Source organism: Zalophus californianus, chromosome 5 (assembly GCF_009762305.2).
Source record: "Zalophus californianus isolate mZalCal1 chromosome 5, mZalCal1.pri.v2, whole genome shotgun sequence".
Taxonomy (NCBI): Eukaryota; Metazoa; Chordata; class Mammalia; order Carnivora; family Otariidae; genus Zalophus; species Zalophus californianus.
Genome location: NC_045599.1, coordinates 76,455,514 through 76,482,940, shown reverse-complemented (window position 1 = coordinate 76,482,940; position 27,427 = coordinate 76,455,514). Strand labels below are relative to the sequence as shown.

The 27,427-nt window shown below is 32.7% G+C and overlaps 1 protein-coding gene across 5 annotated transcripts in view; it reads left to right on the top strand.

Moving 5' to 3' along the window:
- The window catches only part of CHD1 (chromodomain helicase DNA binding protein 1), an 80,037-nt gene extending 56,068 nt beyond the window's left edge, over positions 1–23,969 (top strand). For 3 of the 5 annotated variants that reach the window (XM_027604912.2, XM_027604913.2, XM_027604914.2), the window contains exons 25-36: positions 169–210; positions 1,298–1,428; positions 2,133–2,271; positions 2,498–2,648; positions 3,787–3,909; positions 4,731–4,859; positions 5,941–6,081; positions 10,571–10,749; positions 13,128–13,224; positions 14,163–14,214; positions 14,721–14,931; positions 16,677–23,969. In XM_027604912.2, coding sequence (XP_027460713.1) covers positions 169–210; positions 1,298–1,428; positions 2,133–2,271; positions 2,498–2,648; positions 3,787–3,909; positions 4,731–4,859; positions 5,941–6,081; positions 10,571–10,749; positions 13,128–13,224; positions 14,163–14,214; positions 14,721–14,931; positions 16,677–17,022 — 1,741 coding nt within the window. In that variant the 3' untranslated portion in view covers positions 17,023–23,969. Of the gene's footprint in view, positions 1–168; positions 211–1,297; positions 1,429–2,132; positions 2,272–2,497; positions 2,649–3,786; positions 3,910–4,730; positions 4,860–5,318; positions 5,583–5,940; positions 6,082–10,570; positions 10,750–13,127; positions 13,225–14,162; positions 14,215–14,720; positions 14,932–16,676 lie in introns of those variants that run through there. The other 2 variants (XM_027604916.2, XM_027604915.2) reach the window with 2 other exon arrangements.
- The last annotated feature ends 3,458 nt before the right edge of the window (positions 23,970–27,427 follow it).

Genomic DNA, 27,427 nt, shown 5'->3' with positions numbered 1-27,427 from the left:
TAACATTTTTGTCTTTAGCATAGTTTATTCATTTGTGTTAGTATGGTAACAGTGCCTTGAATTAATTTTTGTACTAACAACTGTTTTCTTTATTTCTATGTATTTATAAATCTATTTTTTAATGAATAGTGAAACCCACACTTAAACCAAACAATTATTTTCTGTTAGGTTTATCAAGAGTTACAAGAAATTTGGTGGCCCTCTGGAAAGGTAAATATGTTTGTCATTCTCATAGAATTACAGAATGTGTGTTTACATGCTGTCAACTTTATTTATATACACTACTATTGGGTTTAGCTACTTTGTTAAATTTGCTTTAAAAATCATTTATAGCATTAGTCTGTAGAAAGCAAATTTCAGATTTTTTAAAAGGTTTTCATATTCTTAATTCTCTCTAGGCTCTAAAATTTTATCTACAAATGAAGTTTTCTATAAAATACGTATGTCTGTAAAATACTCAACATTTTATAATTGTACTTTTCAAATGCTTTTATCCCATCTTTTTCATCCCAAACTTATAAATAGCAGATTTATCCTTTAGAGAAGGTGAGTTGCTAGCTTAGTCTTTTAACTTAAAGACCGGTTCTCTTTTCCCTTAGTAGGGAAATTTTCTTAAGTTTCCCTAATTATGGTTCCTTTTTATATGAACTATTAAAATTCAGAGTATCAGGACAGTCGTATGTGTGTGTTTTAAGTTAGTGGTTAATTTCAGTACATGTTGGTGATTTGAATATTCTTTTGTCCTTTGTTGTGGCAAGCCCAATGTCTGAACATACAGTGGCAAAGACTCAGATTGGCTCAGTTCTACTTTTTCTCTCCAAAACTCCCTCTTAAAGATACTCTGTTTTATTTTGAATATTTAGAGTTACTATACTGTATTTATCAAAAAAAAAAATCCACATGTAACTGGACCTGTCCAGTTCAAGCCTGTGTTGTTCAAGGGTCATCTATATTACAATGCTTAACCACTTTAAAATTTAAGATTTGATCGGTTATGAAAAGCTTTTACAGAATTATTACATAATCTTTAAGTTGGAAGCATACCATTTTTTTCTATAGTGAATTAATTGGTTAACTTTATTATTCTTAGATATATAAATGAATTGTTTCCCTGCCAAATTTTTTAAACATTTTTTGAACTCCTTTTTTATGTATCTTGTGCCAGTTATGTGAACTAGACTTTGTAGGGCATGTAGAGTGACTTGTAGAGCTTGAGACAGGGTGAAACTTATTCTCTCTTAAATGGCACCACTTTATTCTGCATATTTACCTGAAAATTGTATTATTTCATTAACAGATTAGATGCAATTGCTCGGGATGCTGAATTAGTTGATAAGTCAGAGACAGACCTCAGACGACTAGGAGAATTGGTGCATAATGGTTGCATTAAAGCTTTAAAGGATAATTCTTCAGGAACAGAACGAACAGGTAATATTAAAGTGAGAGTGATATAAAGAGAGGTAAATGGAAGTTTCACATAATGCTTTTACTGAGTTAAGAGGTTATTATTATCATAGCCACCTATTCATTACTCTTTAAAGACGCTTTCGAAAACAAAGCAGGACCATTCCTGGGTAATAGGAAATGGGTAACAGAATTGTATTCTTGAAAGCAATAGAGTATGTCTAACTGGTGTATTCGAGCTAGTTGGTAATATCAGAAGTTACTGTATTTTTAGTATAGATGGCTGGGAAAAGATAGTGTACATATGTGATACTGGCTTTGGGCATAGTTACTTCATTATGCTTATTTTGTAATTTACCTAAATGAAAATATGTAGTTAAGATTTAGTAATAAGGTATACTGAAAAAAATTATGCTAGGCCACTTATTTAGAAGGTGACAGTATTAATAGATGTATCTTGTGCAATTGATAAAAATTATGGAAATGCTTTCTATGAAATGCTTTCTTTGAATCCACGTCAGCTATATTATAATCTCTGTAGTATGTACAGAAAAATCTTGTAGTGAAATTTAAGGTTTGCCAGCAAGTGCCACCCCCCAATAATAGAAACAAGTAGTACTTATAAATATAGCTAAATAAGTGATGCTTATTAATATAAGTAATAGCATATCTTTGTATTTTGTAGAATTGTATATTTCATATTTTTTTATGTCTTGAAAAAAATTAAGGTGGTAGACTTGGAAAAGTGAAGGGTCCAACATTCCGAATATCAGGTGTACAGGTGAATGCCAAGCTTGTCATCTCCCATGAAGAAGAATTAATACCATTGCACAAATCCATTCCTTCAGATCCAGAAGAAAGAAAACAGTGAGTTGCTTACTTTATCCATTGTAAATTATTTGTTGTTATTCAATAATTTGGGTATGTATGTTATAAAAATGTCTTTTATGTCATTGGTTAGTTTGAATGGAATGTTTTTAAAAATAAAATAAGGCATAGTATTTTGAAGTTCCGATAACTTAAATATATTCTTCAAAATTAATTTTTAGTATGGCAGTTAAAAACTTGACCATGGTTATTAACTTTGATATAGGTATACTATCCCATGCCACACAAAGGCAGCTCATTTTGATATAGACTGGGGCAAAGAAGATGATTCCAATTTGTTAATTGGTATCTACGAATACGGATATGGAAGCTGGGAAATGATTAAGATGGATCCTGACCTCAGTTTAACACACAAGGTACTTAAATATTTCTTGTGTCCGTTGACTACTGATGTTGAATTAGATTTTTGCTTTTTAAATTATGTTAGAAATAAACTTGATTGATAGGAAACCAAGGCTTTAACTAGCTGTATGACCTTGGCTTCTTGGTTTTCATGAAGGGGTTGAATTTAAATGATCTCTGAAATTTTGCTTTACCTCTGAAATTATATTTTTATTAAGGCATAGATGTATTTTTCTTTATATTACTAGACTTAAAATAAAATTCTCATTCTGTCATATTATTCAAGACAATGAATATTATTTATTATCAAACAATGTTTAGAGGTTTTGTGATTTGATACTACCACAGCTAAAATCATTTCTTTGCCTAGACTGGAAAACACTGGAAGCATTGCCTTATTATCATTTATCTTTTTATATTTTACTTCTTCACAGTCACTTTTTTTTTTTTAAAGATTTTATTTATTTGTGAGAGAGAGAATGAGAGAGAGCACGAGAGGGAAAGAGGGTTAGAGGGAGAAGCAGACTCCCTGCTGAGCAGGGAGCCTGATGTGGGACTCTATCCCAGGACTCCAGGATCATGACCTAAGCCGAAGGCAGTCGCTTAACCAACTGAGCCACCCAGGCGCCCTTCACAGTCATTTTGATATTGGTGTTTTGTCATTTGCTACCTCTGAAGCCAAACTTGAATAGCTTAAATTCCTACTGTAAAAATTTCTTCAGAGTACATGCTTTGGGTCACCTAAATAGCTGATACATTGTACTTGAGGAATATTTGTATACTTTATATATACTGTTATTCAGAGAGGAAAGAAATCTAAAAATCCTGTAATGTTTAATAACACTGGATGCTAAATACACTTGTATATTTGAAAGAAATTTTTAACCTCACACTTTGTATTATTATTTTGAATGGAAGGATTTTTTTTTTTTCATATATTTATTTAGAACTCATTCCCAGGCAAATGAAATCTTTGCGGTGGTGTAGTATAAAAAAATGTATTTTGCATTCTTAGTTGTTTATTCCTACAAATTTTAACAGTTGTAACTTGCAAGTAAATTATATGTATTTCTTTAAATGAGTAAGCCTTTTTTATAGGCAATAAATTTCTCATTTATTAAAGACAACCTGAAAAAATTAATTTCTTTTCAGATTCTTCCTGATGATCCTGATAAAAAACCACAAGCAAAGCAGTTGCAGACACGTGCAGACTACCTCATCAAATTACTTAGTAGAGATCTTGCAAAAAGAGAAGCTCAGAGACTTTCTGGTGCAGTAAGTTAAAATTTAGATGTTTAAAGAGCAATTTACTTTTCAGTAAGATAAATTTAGTTTACTAATAGCCCTACACATTTGAGGCTAATACGACCTTATAACTGTATTTTTCTGTAATTTGGTAACTTTAATTGCATATTGTGATATTTTGCCTTAAGTTATCTCTGCATTCCTGTTAAAACTGGTTAAGTCCTATCTTTCGGAAGTGGGATCCTGTTTTGTTTTTTTTTTTCTCTAGTGTTTAGATAGGTACTGGGGGCAACTTGTTTAAAGTGGTATACTTTTTAAGGGGTCAAGCCTCTATTACTGTTTCATTTGGTGTTACTGGAGAGCTGAAGGTACAGCATAAAGATCCCTGAGCTTATTTATTGGGGAGGGGCCAAAAAAGTAGGAAGAATACACTGAAGAAGAGGTGATTAGAAACTAACAGCCTTTAACCATTTGCATTATAACCACAATGTCAGTAACTATGTACCAATAAAAATATTTCTAATGCTATCTCTGGTAGGATCAAATTTAGTTTAAGATAATAGTAATTTAAGAAGGTGAAAAACCTTCCTTCTGTTTCTTTCAACGTCCACTTTTCTCTAATCCTTTTTGAAAGGAATAATTAGTTATAGTTAGTATCTGTTATTCATAATATGTACTTGATTCATTAAGTTATATCACTTTTGTTGACTTTCCAAGATTGGTGTAGCTTACTACCATTAGGCTAAGGATTGGGTAGGAATTGTTCTTTTAGCTTTTCAGATTTAGTATTTAAGAAATTTTTTTTCGACTGAATCTGTGGAGTTGGTTAGAATAAAAATAATTATTTTTAGGGAGGGTCAAAGAGGAGGAAAGCAAGAACTAAGAAGAATAAAGCAATGAAGTCTATAAAAGTGAAAGAAGAAATAAAGAGTGATTCTTCACCCCTGCCTTCAGAGAAGTCCGATGAAGATGATGATAAGGTAAGAATGTGTTTTAGAAAAACAGACTTATATTAGAAAGGGACATAGCATGTTTTAGTATACTTGACATTTAAAATTTGAACTAAGACTTGAAATTTTACTTTTAGGTATTTTGAAGTTCCTTTTTTGTAGTTCATTACATAGTCTTATGTATGGAACAGAATTCTACTCATCTAATAGAATATCACTAAGAGGGATATAGAGCAAAGGTCCTTCCTTTTCAAACATTTGCCATTTAAATGAGGTTCTGTTTCCATTAATTTTATTTTGAATTTTGAATGGGACCGGCTTACTTTAGTTTTTATAGGAAGGTGAACATTGCATGTATCATTATTAATGGGATTCTAGATTATTTCTTTCTGAATCCACATACGTGCAATCCGTAGTCATGCAAAGAAAAGAAATTAGTCTTTTTCAAGATTTGGTTAGTAATACATTGGCCATACTTGCACTTTTCAGGATGAGATCACTTCTGTGAAACATCCAAATAAAAAAATTAAAACAGAAAGAGACAGTGAAGAAAGACCTGAGCCAGATGTTTTTATAAAGAAGGAATCAGAAGAAAAGAGGGAAGCAAAAGAAAAAGAGAATAAAAGAGAACTTAAGAGGGAGATAAAAGAAAAAGAGGATAAGAAAGATATAAAGGAAAAAGATTTTAAAGAGAAAAGAGAAAACAGAGTAAAAGAAGCTATACAGAAAGAAAAAGACATAAAGGAAGAAAAGGTATGCAAATCATAATGTAAAACTTAGAAAGTGACACAATCAGCATATTTACATTTTAGGAAAATAAATTGCCTGTCAGCCCAGATTAGCCTGAATAACTGAGTTCTTTAAAAATACATGTGGGTATCTAGAAAAGGAGAAAAATAGGTTTGAATCTTTTTTTTTTTTTTTTTTGAATGCTTTACGTATTAGGGTAACATTACAGAGTAGATTTATTTTTGGTTTCCCAGAAAGATAAAATAGAGTATGGAATGTGAACAAACTATTGTAGAATAAAGAGATATTGTTTTCTGGAAGTGTTAATCATTTTACCTTTGTTTTTGTTGAATTTTTGTTCTTATTTTCTCTTTTTCTTTAGTTGAGCGAATCCAAGTCTGATAGCAAGGAAAGATCCAAGAAATCTTCAGTGTCAGATGCTCCAGTTCATATCACCGCAAGTGGTGAACCAGTTCCCATATCTGAAGAATCTGAAGAGCTAGATCAGAAGACATTCAGCATTGTAAGTAGTAGACTTGCTGGTTATTAGTAAGAATTCATATCATATTTTATGTTAATTGGCAGTTTTATCTTTTGGAGCTTTTTAATTTAGAAGTGTATTTGAATTGGGCAGTACTGCAGTTCAGATTGATAAAGGCAATAAATTTAAATTTTGAAAGTTATCTCAAATTTAGAATTAACTTGGAAAAACTTTTTAATAAATTAAAGACTTTAAGGAGAGGCATTTAGGGAATACTTGGAGCAAATTTTTTTCCCTTGCAGCTTTAGAATTGTAAACTACTCTGTTTCTGAACCTTTTATCTTTGTAACATCACTTCTTACCTACAGTGAAGAACTAGCTTTTTTTCCCAATCTTTTATAGACCAGTATTCTTAGAAAGTACAATAAAAACAAATAGTGAAAATATTTTATTAGAAAAGTGAAAATAAGGAAAAAAATGCAAAATATAAGCCCCGTTATGTTACTAGATTCAGTAGACGTAAAATTGCACTGTCAAATTGATACAAAGGTTTCTAAAATTTCTGTACCTATTCCGCCTTGTGGACTAGTACAGGTTCATAGGCCACTTTAAGTAACACTGGTCTAAAAAATACTCGTTTTACATGCTGTCATGCTTTTATGTTCATCAAAGTCAGGGAGGATCTATCTTGGCCTCTTTCCAAATGAGTTATTTACTGGATATAATCAGGAACCCAAAATAGTCTCAACTGAAATTAATTGTGATAAATATTTTGAGGAAAACTTTATAGTGATGTTGTAGCGTGGGAAAGCAGTTATGTGTAGCAATTGAATGTACTGGCTCTGGAGCCAGAGTGCTGCTGTTAGGAAAGCAGAAGAATTGATACATGGAAAGGTGTCAGCTAGTGCTTCGCTCAAAAAATTGGTAGTGGTTGGGGTGGATGTTGTTACTGAATATAGACATCCCAGCAGATTGATTGATAAAGGACTAAAAAGTCCAGATACAGAGCAAAATCAGGAAAGAGTAGTAATGTTACTAGAGAAAAAAGACTGAATGATATGAGACAGGTACAAATTATCCTTCAATAAGAGATATGTTATTATTGGTAGCACCTAAAGGGAAAATTTATAGTCTGATATAAATGTATCTTGTTTATATACAGTTACAGTGTGCACAAATACATGTAAATATATATTTGTATAAGATATTTCCTCTTTGGGGTGCCTGAGTGTCTCAGTTGGTTAAGCTTCCGACTCTTGATTTGGCTCGGGTCATGATCCCTCTTACACATGCAAGTACGCATGCTCTCTCTCTCTCTCTAAAAAGATAAAATCTTTAAAAAAAAAAAAAAAGAATATGTCCTCTTTAGGATCTCTAAAATCTGCATCTTTTTGCTGTTTGGGTGTAGTCTTAAGTCAGTTTTATTGCTAATATTAAATGCTATACTTGAAAGATGGAAATTTTCACTTCTAAAATCATGTTTTTGTTTTACCTCTTACACCATTCTAGATGCCCAGGTTACCTTCTTGCCTCATTTCTTCTACTTTGTACCCTAACTAGAGAATGTTGATCAATGAACCCATTTATACATTCCTGCTAATTCTGTGGCATGCCCTAATGTAGCTTCAAATATTTTTCATGCTCTTTAAGTGTAGTAGTTCCTTACCACAGTTTTTCTCTCCTCCTCACTTTTGGCTGTTTACATCCCTCCAGTCCCTAAGAATGTTGGGATAGTCAGAATAAGCTACTCTTGTTCCTGTCTTCCATCTTACTTGAACATATCTCTGGACTTTTCATCTTTTTATCCCTTCAGGTTTACATGCTGATTCCTTAGCATCTTTTTAAGGTTAACCTTTCTGTTTGTGACCTGGTTCTTAATCTAGCCTCTCTATCCATTTTCTGTTGATTTTTTTTAAAAAGCCTTTCTATTGGGTGGGAATAAGGAGGTGGTGTTGTGCTTTTGCTTTTCTGAAGTGAAGACTGAACTCTTCTTTGAACTGCTTCCCTTACTGTGCCTGTTCATTACTGAAAGGTGAAATTGTACCTCTTGCCACCTTTCTTTGCCTAAATTTCCTCCTTAGCCTTCTGACTTGTTCATTTAACTGCTGAAATGGAAAACTTCCTTTGTACCCAGAGCACCGAGTTTCTTCTCCCTTAACTTTCATGATTGATCTTAAAATCGCTTGTATTACGGAAATGAAGAATGGAATAGTTTTAAACATGGACTCTGGAGCCAGACTTTCTGAGCTTGCATGATTAGGATTTTACTGCTATATAAATTTTATTTGGGACTAGCTCTGACTGTTAAACTCAACGGCCTTTTCTTGGTCTTCATTTTCCTTCCTTCACATCTTTGCCTAATTTGACACCTCTTGATTTTCTTTGTGTCTTAATGATTTGTCTCCTAAATGTCATTTATAATTTAACAGTTAAGAAAGAGTACAACCTTTGAGGTCAGACCTGGGTTTGACAGATGTCATTTCACTCTGAGCTTCAGTTTCTTCGATAAAATAGTGTTGCATAGATCTACTACCAGAATCAAATGAGGTGCCTTTACACAACACATAGCTTCTGATACCTAATAGGTGCTTTATAAATATTTGTTATCATTGCTCCAATTCCCAGCTTCAGACCTTGGCCTTAACATAGACTTTAGTCATGAATTACTCTTTTTTTCTTTATCGCTATCAATGAGCAAATCATATTGGCTCTTCCATACTGCTTGAAGCTACAGCCATCTCTGCCCTCGATTATTTCAATAGCTTCATAGCTGTTTTTCACTGCTCCCCACTCTTCTTGTTCTTACACCCTTTTTGTTCCTCGGTGCATACTCCACACAGCAACCAGAGTGATAATGACTGTTACAGAGAGGGTCGAGTCACCCCCTCTTATTTTTTTGCTTCAAATCCTTGAGTGGCTTTCCCTCACTCGGGATGAAAGATTCATGATAATAGGCTAAAAGATCCTGCACCTGGTTTATTATTCCCTTCATCTCTTGCTACTTCCCTCACTCAGTAGGTCCCAGCCATGCTGGCATTTATACTATGCCTTTGAACATACAAGTTTTAGAACATAGGTACTTGTTTGTTCCTCTGCTCAAAAGTGGCTTACTCCCTCATTTTCTCTAGATATATGCTCAAACATCACTCTTCTCTGAAGTCTTATGTGAAGGAGGAATCTTTCTCCTTTTTCTTGCTTTATTTTTCTTTATCACAGTTGTCACCATCCAACATGCTGCATCTTGTTTCTTTATTGGCTCTTTTCTCCTAGTAGAGTACAGGTTCTGCAAAGGCAAATCTCTTGTATTTACTGCTCTGTTTCCTGGGTCTGGGACAATGCTGAGAACATGGTATGCACTCAAATTATATACATTTTATGAATCATTTTCTAGCAGAATATAAACTACCAAAATCGAGCAAGAAGCAGGAAATGTAGAGAACAGATAGGAATAATGCTAAAAATTAGAAAGAAAAAGATTTCCCCTTTTTAAAAAAAGACATCAGGCCTGGCTGAGTTCTAATATTACTTAAATTATTCCTGACAGAAGATGGATAACTTCCAAGTGGTTTGGACAAATAGGTCAGTAAAACAGAATAAAATACTCAGAAATGATTTCATACATATAGACACTTAATAATGACTGGCCCTTCCACAGCAGTGATATGAGGATTTCTTCTTTAAATAAATGGCGTTGGATCAGCTAAATATATTGTCTGTAGTTGATCATCCTTAACATTCCTGGGACTAACCCAACTTTGCTACTTGAGGATATAATTATCGTTCATTTTAAATTTGTTTTGCATTTGGATACATAAATAAAATTTACATATAGTTTGCTTTTTTAGTAATCACTAGTTTGGGCTTAAGGTTATAGCGTTTATTGCACGTGTTGGACTTTAACTGAATCATACAGTTTTTGATACATCATCCTTTTATTGGCATGCCAGTGATATGTAGGCCAAGGAAAAGGTTGGCTCCTATCAAGCATGCCCAATTCCCTGACCAACCAAAATATTATAAGAGCAAAATTCATTAGCTACTTTCTTTTTCTTACTTTCCAAAGGTTTAGAAGAATAGACAGTTTATCCTTATAGCTATATTGGTTTTAATAGCTTTGCCAGCATATTTTATTTTATGAAGATCCTTATTTATTTATTTTTTTTTACATTTTACTCTATATTAGAGTGAATCTAGGATACTAAGTTGTGTTCTGAGTTATATTATTTTTTAACATTCTGTGTTTAAGACTGCTTAATGATGTGTTACAGGGTATAAAATAACCATTTTTACAGAAGGTAAATAAACCCAAAGCTTTCACATACAGAAAGATTGAATTTAAATGATAATGGAAAACCTTACTTTCTGAAGAAAATCTGAGAGGAAAAACCCTGATATTTAAGAGCTGTGAGGCAAGCTTTAATGCTTTTTTAGCATCAAACTGTGCTGTGTTTACTCATATCGATATCATTTGAAGGAAGTAGATCTTTGTTGAATTCTTATTTTTAATACATGTTATTTTCCCATTTTAAAGTGTAAAGAAAGGATGAGGCCTGTCAAAGCAGCTTTGAAACAACTTGATAGGCCTGAAAAAGGCCTTTCAGAAAGAGAACAACTGGAGCATACTAGACAGTGTTTAATAAAAATTGGAGACCATATCACAGAATGTCTGAAAGAGTATACAAATCCTGAACAAATCAAGCAGTGGAGAAAGTAAGTGATGTACTTTTCAGGAAATGTTAAATTTGTAATTATGTAACCATCTATTTGTGTCTTATATTTCAATTTATTTTTCTTATTCTGAAGTTTAGGTAACAAAATTATGTTTAAAGAGGTAATCTGAGGGTGATTGTTTTCGTTTTTTTCCTTTAACTTTAAAGCTTTTATTTCTGAATGATTGCTTTAATTATACATCATGATAAACCACAGATGGCACCTCTTCCTTTAAATACAGTATAGTGAAGGGGTGCCTGGGGGGTTAAGCATCTGACTTCAGCTCAGGTCATGATCCCAGAATCCTGGGATTGAGCCCTGCATTGGGCTCCATGCTCAGTGGGGACTCTGCTTATCTCTCTCCCTGTGCCCCTCTACCTGCCTGTGCTCGCATGTGCTTTCTTTCTTTCTCTCTCTCAAATAATTACAGTCTTAAAAAAAAAAAAAGGGGGGAAGTGAAAACTGTTTCAATAAAATTCAGGTTGCATTTTATTTTTAGAAATTTCTAGTTTGCCAAATTTTTCTTAGTAATAACTTTAGAATTTGCAGTACCAAATAAATTTATTGTTACATAAATTTGCAATTCATCTTCCAGGTATAAGTATACAGCCTTGTAAAAATTAATATTCTCAGGCAGTGTAAAATGCAGATTTTTATTTTCCCCTTTCTTTTAGAAGCAGCAGCAACACAGTTGGTCTTAAAATTGTAAATCTGAGCTGCTATAATATTATACAAATCACTTAATGACTGCCAGACCCAGATCGGTGTTAAGTCAAGCTACTAGACAAGTTAGGAATACTACAGAATGACCATGACCCAGTCATGTCAGTTTATTAGCCTGCTGATATCCTTGCTCTAGGCAGTGCAGCTACACATCAAAGCAAAAAACTGTATGATGATAATGACATATTTCTGAAGGACTGATGATTACACTGAAGATTCTGTCCTTGTCACCTTTCTCCTTAAAATCAACCATGACCCATGTTAGAGAAGGAGACAGGAAGTTGATTATGATCACTAGGCTTTTGAAAACAAATGAAACTGAGCTATCATGTCTGAAGACATGCATGGACAATAATAATAGCCTGAAGTTAATGTGTTTATAATGCCATGGAATGATTCCTGGAGTTGGCATCAGAAGACATGCTTGGTCCCCATCTTGGCTAATTATTGGCTTTGTGACCTTGAACAGTTACAGAATATCTCTGAGCCTATTAGTAATCATCCGCAAAATAACATCATCTGTACTTGATATCCTTTATAAACTATATATAAGGGACTGTATATTTTTCAGTTGAATGATAATGATAAGGTATAGTAGGAGGGGCACCTGGTGCCTCAGTATATTCAGTTAAGCATCTGACTCTGGATTTTGGCTCAGGTTGTGATCTCAGGGTCCTGGGATCAAGCCCTCTCCCTCTGCCCCTCCCCCTGCTCACTCTCTCTCTGTCTGAAATAAATAAATGAATCTTAAAAAGTGATAGGAAGGAGAGGAAATAATCCTAAAGTACTATATTGTCTGGCTTAATCTTTTATTTATAGCTGAAATACATATACTGGAGTTTTAATGCTTTCTTTAGATACTCTAAAACAGAATTCTATACATCTTAAGCTCTTTCAACTCATGATGTCCCTCAAACCACAGAACCATAGAACAGGGATAAATAAAGTTCAATTTTATATATATATATAGATTATCTATATATATATAGATAATCTATATATATATAGATAATATATATAGATTATATATATATATTAGGCTTAAATGGAAATATAGCCACATTCTCTTTTTATATTCAAGATCCAAAGTTAAAGTTTCTCTGTTCATGGCTCCCATATAGTTGCTCTTTAACACATTCTTTAGGACCCTTCTTAAACAAGCTTAATCCACATTATCTGATTGTATCTTTAGTCAGACTACTAACATAGCTTGTTTCTTTTATACTAATATAAGTCATAATATAAGTCCCTTCCTGATTTGTAAGTTTACATTTTTTTTTGGTTTCAAATTAGGATGGATTACTATTTTCACTCTAAAAGATTATAAAATAGGGGATTTGGAAGAGAAGTAAAACTTAATGTTTAGTTTCATTTTGGAGTCTTACCCATATGGGGGAACCTGGCTGGCTCCATCATTGGAGCATACAACTCTTGATCTTAGGGTTGTGAGTTCAGTATTGGGTGTAGAGATTACTTTAAAACAAAAAAAAAGATTGGAGTTTTAGCCATATAAAGTTTTTAAAAATACTAGAAATAATGTCCTTAGACTTAGTTCCATAGAAGGCTAAGATTGTGTGTTTCTATCTAGAGGTTAGGGGGTTCCATGAAAAATCTAAATATTTTCCGCCAGACTAATTTACCTGTTCTTCTTCTAGAAACCTGTGGATTTTTGTATCTAAGTTTACGGAGTTTGATGCAAGAAAATTACATAAATTATATAAACATGCTATTAAAAAACGGCAGGAATCTCAGGTAAATTAATGCATCATATTTTTCCCTTTATGTTACTAAAACTGAGACATACTTCCTTATAGAAGAATTCAATTAATAAATAGAAGGAATGAAGGAAATACAAAATCACTGTTAGAGCACAATAAAAGTTGCTACAGGTAGGATCTTCTGAAGGAAGCTAAAATTAGTGGGCATGAAAACAAGATAATGGCATAGACTAAGAGTATCTCCTCCAAGTTGTTTAATAACCACCTTAAACATTTGATCGTAGTTAACATCATAAACCCTCATTACATGCACTAAGAAAGGTACATCACTTTTATGGAATTCTTGGCAAAAATATGCATACCCTTAGTTTGGTCATGAGAAAAATATCAGACAAACCCCAATTGAAAGATAATTCTACAGAATAACTGTTTAGTACTCTACGAAAGTGTCCAGGTCATCGAAGACAAGAAAAAAACTAAAAATCTTTCCTAGATTGGAGGAAACTAAGAAAACATGAAAACTCAGTGTTAATATGGAATACCAGATTGGATCCTGGAGCAGAAAAAAGGTTTTAGTGGGAAAATGCAAAATTTGAATAAAGTTTCTAGTTCAGTTCATAGTATTGTACCAGTGTTCATTACTCAGTTTTGATTATGCTGTGGTGTTATGTAAGATATTAACGTTAGGAGAAGCTGGGTAAAAGGCATATGGGAACTCTAGGTACTATTTTTGCAGCTTTTCTGTAAGTCTAAAAGTCTTTCAAAGTCAAATTTTTAAGAAAGTCATGGGACAAAAATAGTCTGTGCTTTAAAAAAAGGTATCTGGAAGTGATACATGTATACATTCTAATATATGAGGACTTCTTTCAGCATCAGAATTTTCTTTTTAGGGTTTTTTTTTTTTCTTTTTCCTATTTTGTAAGGGTATTTGAAGCCACTTAAAAGATTCTTACCTATGTGCATTTATTTTAGCAAAATAATGACCAGAACAGCAACTTGAATGCTCAAGTGATTAGAAATCCAGGTAAGTGTTACTAATTGTTTTAGAGAGTAAATTTAAAAATTGTTTTCCTCTTTCAGGTTTGTTTTACATAATACATACCCACATTTCTATATTGAATCTCTTATCTTAAAGAGTAATTCTTTTTAGCTAATTAACCTTTCCATAAATCAACCTTTTGTCAGTTTCTAGAATTTATAGAATAATTGTTAAAGTGAATGTATTTTTTTAAAATATTTCGAATAATAATGTATTCTATTGGTGCAAGAGTTACAAAAGTATAGTCTGAGAAGAAAATGGGCCTTAAATTTTTCAGTTATATTTTTTCACATTTCAGAATTCAGTAACCCTTTTGTAGGCCTTACTATACTGCCTTTATAGACCATTTCTAAAGTCTTTAACTGTTGGGCAACTGATTTTGTTTTTCTGGAGTTGAAATAGGAGTTCTTATAACCTAGCAGCAAAGTTAATTTGGTTACCATGTTTTTGTTTTACATCATTAACAAAAGCTGTATTCTTTTCTCTAACAGATGTGGAAAGATTAAAAGAGAATACAAATCACGATGATAGCAGCAGGGACAGTTATTCATCTGACAGACACTTATCTCAATATCATGATCATCATAAAGACCGACATCAGGGAGATTCTTACAAAAAGAGTGACTCTAGGAAAAGACCCTATTCTTCTTTTAGCAATGGTAAAGATCATCGTGACTGGGATCATTACAAGCAGGAAAGCAGGTAAATTGGACAATTAGTTTTGAAATTTTGCTTATTCATGTCTTTTCTTTAATTTACAATAGTTTTAGTCAATTCAGTATTCAGGTAATCATAACAAATCTTAAGTGAAATAAAGGTGTTTGTTTACAAATAGAAAAACTGGTACATAGCACTTTTTGTTAATATTGAGAACTGAATTTCTGTAAATTTTTTTTAATTCTAAATTTAAGATCAACATGTGCAGTAAGAGATGAAAGTATAGGGAGTTCTATAATTAATAAGTCATAAGATTCATTTTTGTTGGTGTTAGGAGAATATTGGCTCAAATATTCCTCAAAATACAATAATAGAGTAAAATAAAAGCTCAATCGAATATGACTGAAATTTGCGGGGGGGAGTTCTGTGTTCCATTTCATTAAAAAAAATAGGGGAAGAATTAACTCACCTGAAAATGCTTTACTGAGTTTAAACTTAATCACAGCAATCTGGGAAGTCTTGAAATCAGGAAGGTTTCTCTGTTTATTGTTATTTGAAGCCTTTAAGTAGTAAACAACCTAAATAATAACAACAAAATACATTTGGTAAAGGAATATTTTCATAAGTTAATGATAATTATGAAAAGCAAAAGAAAAAACAAGAATAAGTAAAAGATCAGAAATAAAGAAATTAGTAGATTTTCTTTGCATTTTAGTTGTGCTCACTACAATAATTCCTTCTGTAATAGAAGCACAGTCATTAAATACATCAATTATAGAATGTCTCTTCCAATTAGAAAAGGGCACATGAAATGAAAAGCTCTATTTGTAGTAGTAAATTTTTATAATTTCACAGGCTTATAGAACATAATTTATGTTTTTTATAACAATGACCTTTCCCCAACTAATGAAAATTCCCTTCCCGCAAATTAGTTCACAGACTGCATTTTAGAGGTTTTTATTTTTTTTCTGCCTTAGAGGTTCATAAAAGGCTCTGATTTCAAGGGTATTCTAGATCGTTATCTTAATCCTCACTTCCAGATAACTAAGATGCATTAGTACAGTTTTTGCATAGAATGAAACGTAGCAACCTTATTGAAAAATGGGCATGTGAGCTAAGTGAAATAACTCAGAGAAAGACAAATACCATATGATTTCACTTGTGTCTGGAATCTTAAAAAAAACAAAAACAATGAACAAACGACTCAGAAATAGAACAAACTGATGGTTGTCAGGAGGGAGGGGAATGGGGGGGATAAGTGAAATAGGTAAAGGGGATTAAGAGGTACAGACTTCCAGGTATAAAATAACTTGTGGGGATATAAAGTACAGTTAAGGAATAGTCAATATTGTAATAATTTTGGCGACAGTTGGTAACTACACTTAACCATGGTGGGCATTTCATAATGTGTTTAATTTCAAATCTCTGTGTTGTACATCTGAAACTAATGTGATATTGTACATCAATTACGCTTTAACTAAAAATAGAATTGTATTAAATAGTTAAAAAAATAATTAAAAAATAAAATAGGCATGCGAAATTAGATGCTGCCTGAGGTATTCTGTATGGTTCACTTTAGTTTTGTGAATTGAACGATTTTTCCAGAGAGGCATGCAGAGATAGGTCCAATAACTAAAGCTCACTTAGGAAGTTTTTGTAGTGAAACACAGAGCTTATATGCAATTAAAAGGATGCCTTAAAGTATTTTTGTGTTTTATTTTTTAATAATTATTTTATTTGGAAAATTTAATTTGCATTATTAATTTAATTCCTAATTTGTCTTTTATTAGGTATTACAGTGATAGAGAGAAACACAGAAAACTGGATGATCACAGGAGTAGAGATCACAGGTCAAATTTGGAAGGAAGTTTAAAGGATAGATCTCATTCTGATCATCGTTCTCATTCAGATCATCGGTTACATTCAGACCATCGGGCAAGTTCTGAATATACACACCATAAATCTTCCAGGGATTATAGGTATCACTCAGATTGGCAAATGGACCACAGAGCTTCCAGTAGTGGCCCCAGATCACCACTAGATCAGAGATCTCCTTATGGCTCCAGATCTCCATTTGAACACTCAATTGAACACAAAAGTACACCTGAGCATACCTGGAGTAGTCGGAAAACATAACAAAAACTGACATTTTGTCTTTCTGGACTTTTCTTTTAGCCATATATCATAAACCAACACAGTAATTGCCTTACATGACTTGAAAGATATAAACAGATCTTCTATCAGTAGCAGTATTGTTACTTCTTTCCAGGATGCAAGGTCTATTATCCCAACAGAAGAGAAAATATTTTTATATTTAAGGATTATGCTGCACTGTACTACAAATACTGTAGTACTTTTTTTTTTTTTTCTTTTTTAAAGAAATGGAAAATGTTTACTATTACAGGGACCTCAACACTGCCCTTCCATATAGGCTGGATAAAACTGTTTTTAAGTCAGTGATTTTAGACTGACCTCCATTTAAATTATGTTTGTATATGAACTTTACTCTGACCTGTGATCATGTTTCAGGAAGGAATGAAAGAGAGTTCTTTTCTTAATAAAGAAAAAACACTCAAGGACTTTGTTCACTTTCCAAAGCTACTTGTTTACATTGTACACTGCGACCACCTTGCCGCTTTTCATCACAAGCTTGAATATTTAAATTCTGTACTTATATCTGTAAAATAGCCAGGAATTTCCTGTTTGTGAGCTATTATTATGCCTTTTTACACACACACACACACACACACACACACACACACACACACACAAATGGCTGTAAATTATTGTAAATGGATTAAATGAGCTTTCCTTACTTCCTTTCCCTTCTCAGGCTTTTTTTGACTGTTCCTTTCCCTACCAACTCAGGCCTTCTTATCATTTAAAAATATCAGTGTAATAACACTTTTTAATGATTTGTCTTGATGGAATCATTGTTTAGAATGTAAAAAATGGGGAAAGGGGCCACTTAATTCCATTAGTCCTCTTTTTATATTGACTATTTTATTAGATACATGTTATTTCTTTTTTTTCTTTTTTAGTAAATATTGTGTTTGTAGTAACAAAATGGTGAGATAATATGTAAAATCTAAACTGCATGCTCTGGAAACATTTTTTTCAGATGCATTTGGTTTAAAAGGGTAGGTGTATGAACACTTTTCAGAATCCAAAATGGCCAAAAGTTATTGTAAATCCATTTGTTTTCCCTTTTCATGTGGGCAATAATGTCAAATGTGCTATGCAGCCAGGTAACATTTTAGATAAACTTGATTGACTTTTAATATAAACTGTTACAATGCACACTGATTGTATATAAAAACCTTATATATGACAAATTAAATTTAAGAAAAAGGATATGTGGGCTCCTGTAATTTTCTGCTGCATTCTTATTCCCTCAAGCACTTAACTTTTTTTTTTTTTTTAAGTAGTAACGTTTAGCTACCAGGAAAAAGGTATTTTGGTAAGCAGTTAACTATTGTTAATGTGTGGCACTACAGCTAAATCTATTTTGAAGATTATATGAATCTGTGAAGTAAAATTTAGATCGTAGAAATCTTTGTTGGACTCTTGTTGGTTTCCTGCAGATTTTATTTTAGAAAGCCTTATATTTATTCACAGATTTTTATTTTGTTATATTCAGTGGGAATTTTTGAATCATGTAGCATACATTCTTGGATGTGTGCTGTGCTGTAGCAAATTTGAATCTTAACCTTGACAAATATAAGTATATTGGTATATGCCTATAATATTCTTAAATGTGTCCTGTTGATTAACTGTGGGAGCAATCTATGGAAATTTGTCCATAGATGGATGTAGTTTTTAAACATTTTCCTTTTATCCATTTAGGTCTAAAATTTTATGTGTACAAAACAAAGCTTTCCTCCCCCCCCCTTTTTTTGAGTAGTGATACCTCTTTTAGTTACCCTGGAAAATAATAATCTCTTTTTTCCTGGCATATCAGATAACATAGGAAGAATAACTCATTTTCTAAACATTAATTTATAATTAAATATAAAAGTGATTAAACAGTTTAGTGCCGGTACACATTTTTTAAGCTTTTCAACTTTTTTCCACATTTAGTATAAATGATTATTCCACAAGATAGCATTTAACAAAAAAATATAATACTTAATGAAATTCTAATTTTAACACAGTAAACAGATCAGGGTTGGCATTTTTAATTCATTTTGTAGCTGGGATATTTGCATTATATCCTATTGTACAGATTTCATAGAAGAACATTATTACATATTTTGAGGCAATGGAATGGGCTCTGATTTCTTAACAATGCCACATTTAGTTGAATATTTTAGTCACCTAATTAGTTGAGTTGAATGAAAAATCTAAAACTGTATGTAACATTAATTGATGGAAAATACGTTCATTATTTGTAAGAAGTCGCAATCCTGTAGAAGAGGAATAAGCCATAAATTTATTAAAACACAATGGAGAAGAACATTAGTGCATAGATATCACAGGGAACATTCTCTATAAAATATGCTTAAATTTTGTCTTTTACATGCTCATTCTGCTTTGCTATTTTTAACCATTTGTGTTTAAATTTTCAAGGGTGAGAGATTATGCATAGTACTGTACCAGTTAACCCTCCACTTTAATAATATACAATAAATGATTCTTATTAAAAGCAATGGCCTGTTTGCTTATAAAGAAAATATTCTTTGTTCAGGATATGTTAGAAAATAATTTTAGACTGGAAAGCTGTGGAAAACTGGAGTGTGAATGATTTCATTAATTTCAGAGTGAGTGGCTTAATAAAACAAACCTTTATAGCACAAAACATAGTAGATTACATATGTGATAATTTCTATAATCCATTTTTGTAGTTAAGTAAGGAAAAGGTTGTATAGATACACTGATTGACACTGATTTCATTTCCATGAGATTTAAAGAATACTCACTGGGGTAATTGGCATAATTCCTGTTCGTTACTCTGTTTCTGACTAAGTAATAATGGAGTTTTATAGTTGTGATTTTTTTTTTTTTTTTTTGCAAGGAGTGTAGTGATTTGGGGTGGGGGTAGGTGGTGGAAAAACAGCTAATTTTTAAATACAGGATTCTTTTGGATTTACCCAACTTCATTTGAAATTGTAATGTGAACTCACAAATGTGGCTTCATTGTTAAAATTTTAAGTGGTTTGTTACTTAGCAAATAATGCAAAAAATACTTTTAAATGTTTCTAAATTGATATTTAAGCATGTTAATATAAACCAACTATCAAACCCATTACTTAAATTCAAGACTCAATTTAAAAATACAGACAGATCTATTACATATATTTTAGCACTTCATGCAAGATTTGTGATGAACACGTTTAAGGGCAGATAACTAGGCAATAGTACAACAAAAACACCCTGAGACAAAATAATGTCAAAAACACTTCTGTGTTGAAATTTTTAAGTCTTCTAAATTTAGACATTTAAAACAAAGCAATTGATACTATATTTTCTCCTGACAATGACTGCAGTAATTGACTTTATAGATGCTTTATGCTAATTTTTTCCTTCTTTTTTCAACCTAATAGATTGATTTTATTACAGGAAATGTTTGGATTCTTTATAAAGAAAGACCCAAGGGTAAGAAATATTAACTACATTAAAGAATGAAAAGTAAGATTATTTGGTAAAGTAGGATTAAAAAATACTTTCCAGATTTTTTCCAAATATCTATACAAATTCTTCAATGGGGCTTCATGTGCCATATTTTCTATCCTAAAAGGCCATTAGTCACCTTGTCCTTTATTTAAAACAAACTTAACCAATCTTTATTTGAAACTGGATTGGTAGTTCAAACTCCCAAATGAATAAGATGCTTTTAATTCTATGTCCCAGTCTACATTTGAGTCTTGATCTAAATATTAAATTGAAATGGTATAAATAGTCCCCAAACAAAACCTGAGCTCATCATGTTTCTCTTAAATGAGCTAAGATACTGACTGCACTGATCTACATTATCTGGCAGGAATGTGGATTACCTTGTAGTTTTACTATTGTAGACTACTGTTAGGTTTCCAATCTGTCAGTGAGCTGTGGAACTGACCTGGCACTCACTGTTCTTTCCACTTTTTACCTTTCAAAACTTTGCTTTGTCTCTGGTGTTCTTCAGTTTCACTATGCTGAGTTTAGGTGTGGTTTTGTTTATTTTTTAAATTTTTTTAATTTTATTTTGTTAGTCACCATAAAATACATCATTAGTTTTTGAGGTAGTGATCCACAAGTCATTGTTTTCGTATAACACCCCATGCTCCGGGTTAACCCAAGGATGGGTATTAAGGAGGGCACATAATGCATGGAGCACTCTATATTTTTTAGATCAGGTCTTGCCTTGACCAGTTCTTTCTACTTTCTGGAAACCTGTGGTATTACTCTCATAACGTTTTTGATTTCTGTCCTCTGTCTCACCAGCTTTACTGTTTTTCCTTTTCTTTCCATTTCTCTGCTGAGTATCTTCAGCTTCAGCTACTCCCCTGAACTCATCTCCACTTCGATATCTAATAGGCATCTAATCTTAAAATATGGAAAACCAGACTCAGCCCTTCTCCACCAATAACATTAAGAAAAAACACAACTGCCAATGTTCCATAATTTTTGATAAATGAATGGACTTGGCATTCACAACTTTATAATATGTGGCACTTGACCCCTAGCTATTTCTAGTCTTTCTCTCTCACTCATGCTACTCCATTGTTTAGAATACCCCAAAGAATAATTCTGGGACTTTGCATTGCTGGTCCCTCTGTCAAGAATACCTTTATCCCTAATTTGTACAAAGCTTACTCCCTCGCTTAAATAATTAAAGTCTCTGCTCACATGTCACGTCAAGTCTCTAAACTGGTACCCTGCCCCTGTCAATCATTTTTAAATCCCTTTTCTTTTCCTTCTAGCACTTACCATTACTTGACTTCTGGTTTTTTTCATTTGTCATTGACTGCCTCCCCATGAACATGTAAGTTCCATTAGGGGAAGGACTTCATCTTATCCACTGCTGTAACCCCAGGAGCTAACCCAATGCCTCACATATCAGTTGCATTTTTTTCATTATTTTGGTTCTTTCCCAGAAATGCTATGTGCCATAAGTGGCCAGCATTATTAAACTTTTTGTCTTTCCGTTATCACCTGATCTGTTAGTATATTTGGAAACATTTATATGCCTTATCAGTATCTCTTATTACTAGAGTCTTTTTACTATCTTTTGCTTTTTAACTAATAAGAATCACCTGAAACATAAATACCTAAGTCTCATCTAGAAATTAAAATATAGAAAGGCCTTAATACGATTTGGGGGATTTTAATATTTATTTTATTGACTTGAATAATACAGAGGTTAAGTCTCCTCTTAAAACACTATGCTTATATATAAATAAAAAACTGGTATTTGTAACTTATGGCTGCTTAGGAAAGATGATACTTTGTGAAGAGATATTCAGAGGTGTGGTATGTAATAGGAAAATATAAAACATTTTATTTTGTTCCTTTATCTTTTGATAAGAAATATGTTTTTAGGTGGCATGATAGACTTTTTCTACTCGAAAGAACACAACTTGTAAAGACACCATAATGCAAGAGAAACATGTTGCATTTCCAATGTCTTTAAGGTGAAATAGCCAAAAAAGAAAAAATTCCCTCCCTGGCTGGTTTTTGATATTTTTTCCCATTAAAAATTTAGATCATGTTTACATAAGGTAAATTCATCCTTTTTAGGTATACATTGTAATAAGCTTTGACATATTATACAGTTATTCAACCACCAACATATTTAAGATACAAAAACCTTTCCAGCACCCCAAAAAAGTTATCCTGTACTAATTTCCCCATACTTAGTCCCTGGCAACCACTGATTTGCCCCCATAGTTTTACCTTTTCCATAATGTTATTTAAAAGGAACATACAAAATATAGGCTTTGAGCCGACCTTTCACTTAGTATAATGTTTTTGAGATTCATCTGTGTTTTTGCATTAACAGTAGCTCATTACTTTTTAAGTGCTGTTCTTCATACTGAATGTTCTACAGTTTGTTTATCCATTCACCAACTGGGTTTCCAGTCGTTTGGCCATTATGAATAAAGATGCAATAAACTGTCATGGACAAGTCTCTGGATAGGCATATTCTAACCTTGGGAAGTACTTTGGGATTTCTAGGTTGTATGGTAAAGTATATGTTTTACTTTACAAAAAACTGCCAAACTATTTTCCAAAGCAGGTATGCCATTTTATGTTCCCACCAGCTATAGATGAGAGTTCTTGTTGCTCTTTAACCATGTGAGCATTTTGTATGGTAGGGTTTGCTTGTTTGTTTTTTTCATGTCGTCATTCTGGTAGGTGTCTAGGGGTAACGAGTAATTTGCATTTCCCTAGTGACTAATGGTATTCAACATCTTTTAATGTGTTTGTCATTCTTCTTTCTAATCTTCAAATTTTTTTCCAATTTTATAAATAGAATTGTTGATACAATTCACGTATCAGATAAACTGCAAATATTTTCTCCTAGTCTGTGACTTGTCTTCATTTTTTTAAGTGTCTTTGGAAATGCAGAATTTAAAGATTTTTGAAAAAATCCAGTTTTTCCCTTTTTTTCCTTCTATGGTTCCTTCTTTGTGTGTAGAAATCTTTGCCTAACACAAGATCACAAAGATTTTTCTTACACGTTTTCTTTTAACAGGATTATACTTTTAGGAATTACGTTTAAGTCTGTGATCCATCTCAAGTTTTTTGTATATAATGTGCAGAATGAACGAAAGGTGTGGGGGGGGTTGTTTTTACGTTTTCGTTTTGTTTTTTTGGATATGCATATCCAATTTTTCCAGCATTTGTTGAAAAGACTCTTTTTCCACTGAATTTCTTTTACTTTATTGAAAATCAGTTGTTCATATGTAGGTGGGTCTGTGTCTGGGCTTCCTGTTTTGTCCTATTAATTTATATTTCTGCCTATGCCAACAACACACTGTTTTGGTTACTGCAATTTAAATAGTAAATTATGGGAGCACCTGGGTAGCTCAGTCGGTTAAGCGACCGACTCTTGGTTTCAGCTCAGGTCGTGATTTCAGGGTCGTGGGAGCAAGCCCCATGTCGGGCTCTCTGCTCAGCACAGAGTCTGCCTGAGATTATCTCTCTTCCTCTCCCTCTGCCTACCCCCCCGGCCCCCTGCTTGCGCTCTCACGCTCTCTCTCAGTAGTAAATACAATCTTTAAATAAATAATAAATTATGAAATCAGGTGGTGTTAGTTCTAAATTTTGTTCTTCAAAATTGTTAGAGCCTTCTAAATTCCTTTGCTTTCCCACATACATTTTGGAATCAAATTGTAAATTTCTACCAAAAGCCTGCTAGGATTTTGATTGGGATTATATTGAGCATATAATCAATTTGGAGAATATTGATAGTTTAACAAGATTGAGATGTCTGACTTAGTACAGTATACCATTATTTATGTCTTTAATTTCTCTCATCGTGATTTTTCACTATACAAATCTTGCTAGATAAATTGTTAAATTTATCCCTTATAAATGCTTTTTTTAATTACAATTTTTTTAAAGATTCTATTTATTTAAGAGAGAGAACATGAGGGGCGGAGGGAGAGGGAGAAAAAGAAGGGACTCCCAAACAGACTCCTAGCTGAGCGCAGAGCCCAATGTGGGGCTCAATCCCACGACCCTGTGATCATGACCTGAGCTGAAACCAAGAGTCTAATGCTCAGTCGACTGAACCACCCTGGTACCCCTTTAATTTCAATTTTTAAGTATTTGTTGATTTTTGGATTTAACCTTTTTCCTGTGGCCTTGCTATACTCAATAATTAGTTTCAGCTTCTTCCAGATTCTTTGAGATTTTCTACATAGATTATCATATCTTCTGTCAAATAAAGAGTTTTATTTGTATCTTCGCAATCGTTTATGCCTTTTTTTTTCTTCCCTTAATGTACTTTCTAGGACCTCTTTTATAATGTTGGTAAGAATGGGCATCTTGTTGTAAGAGTTGCCTTGTTCGCATCTGGGATAAATTCATTCTTTCACCACTGCGTATGGTAGTAGCCATAGCCTTTTTGTATATGACCTTTATCTTGTCAAGGAAGTTCCCTTCTAATATTAGCTTTCTGAGTATTGAAAGAAAAATGATAGTAACCACAAGTACTTATCCTTGGGTTGTGTGCACCTGTTGTACAACTTCTTAAATCACGGAATCAGATTGGAGACTGCCACCCTCAATACCTATTCTACATTTATTTTCTCATAGTACTTTTTATCAAAGAAACCATGTAATGGGATCTAATGATGAAACTGAACTATCTCAAACTGTTGGTTAATATTTTGGACAGATGGACATTATCAATGTGTTTCTTTCAAAAATTTAACATTTCCTGTAGCACCTCTTGTGTTTCTGCTGTTTTTGCAAACTATAGCACTAGCCTAGCGCAGTCATCCTTTAAAAATCCGTTAAACATTAACTGATTTCTTCTTTTTTTGCTTAAGTTTATTTTTAAGTAATCTCTACACCCAACATGGGATTCAAACTCATGACCCCGAAAGCAAGAGTCACATGTTCTGACTGAGCCAACTATATGCCTCTAACTGATTTATTCTTAATTGCTTTATGTACTCTCTCTTCTTGTCAAATATAAGGTTCATTTATATCAGCTCCCCTTGGAGAATCTTGTCATTTTTTAGAATTCAGTTCACTCTGTTGCCTGGTGACCTCTATACTCTCTAATGGGTTCAAGTAAAACTGATTTTTTAGATTAACTATTTTTTCATGTTAGGTTAGGAGGAATGTTCTCTTACAACTGTATCCTAAGAAGAGGCACTATAAAATGGGTTTTTAAGTCAACTTTACTGAGGCATAATATACATCCCACAGTAAATTGCATGCACCATATGTGTGCAATTTGGTGAGGTTTGAGAAATGTATACATTAACCTAATCATGATACAGAATATTTCCATCACCCCTGAAGTTTTTATTGTGTTCTTCCCAATCTCCATCTTAAACTGTAGCCCAGGAAACCACTTAATGATTGGCTTTATATTACTTTATATTACTACAGATAGATATATCTAACTAGAGTTTAATAAGTAGTGAAATCACACACTCTTTTTTGACTTCTTTTGCTCAATATAGTGTTAAGATTAGTTCATGTTGTTGCATGTATCTGTAGTTTATTGCTTTATATTGTTGTATAATACTCCATTGTATGGATCTACTGCTCACTTAATGGGTTTCCAGCTTCTAGCTAATATGAATAAAACTTCTATGACCATTCCTTTACAAGTTTTGTGCATATGTTTTCATTTCTTGGATAAATACCTGGAAAAGAATTGCTAAATCATATGATAAACACTGAACTTTTAAAGAAGCTGTCAAACTTGTACAATGTAGCTGTACCATTTTACAATACATGAAAGTTGCACTTGTTTGCATCCTTGCCAGCACTAGCTATGGTGTTTTTTTTAATAGCTATTATAATAGTTATGTAATGCAGTTGCATGGTTTTAATTTGCATGTTATTGATGACTAATGATATTGATCTCTTCATGTGCCTTTGGCTATTTATAGGTCTTATGTGAAATACCTATCGAATCTTTTGCCCATTTTGTAGTTGGATTATTTGCTTTCTTGTTATTGAGCTGTAAGCATTTTTTCTGTCCTGTATTTTTAATAGATTTTATTTTTGATAGATTATATTTTTTAAAGCAGTTTTATGTTCACAACAAAATGGAGCAGAAACTAGAGATTTTGCATATGTCCCCTGCCCTCAACATATGCATAGCCTCTCACATTATCAACATCTCTGTAAGCATTTTAAATATATTTTAAATAACAGTTTTTTATTAGATATATGTATTGTAAATACTTTCTCCAAATCTATGACTTGCCTTTTTTTTCTTAATAGTAATTTTCAAAGAGCAAAAGCTTTAAATTTTAATGAAGTCCATTTTCTAATTTTTCCCTTAATATTTCATACATTTTGTATCCCATTCATATAAGAAGCTTTTGTCTACCCTAGAGTCAAAAAGATTTTCTTGTGTTTTTTTTTTTTTTTTCCTAGAAGAGTTATTTAGGTCATTGTTCCATTTCAAGTTAATTTTCTATATGATGAGAGCTAAGAGTTGGGGCTCATTTTTTCCTCCATGTGGATATCCAGTTTTTCCACCATCATTTCCAGAAAAGAGTAATTTTCCTCACTGAGTTATTTGACTCCTTTATATATATTTTTAAAAAAATCGGTTGACCACATGTGTGTATCTATTTCTGAATATTATACTGACTATCCCTATGCTAAAATAAAATAGTCTTGATTACTATATCTTTATATTAAACCTCTTGAAGTCAGGTAGGAAGAGTGCTTCAACTTTGTACATTTTTCAAATTATTGTGGCTACTCTAAGTCCTTCATATTTGTTGACCTTAAACAAAAGAGCCAGCTATTTTACCAGCAAAATGAGTTTATTGGTGAATAGTAGAGGAATTGCATCTCAGGACAAGCAAATTATGGTAACCAGAGGCAAGTCTGGAGAACAGAGGAGAGGGGCTTG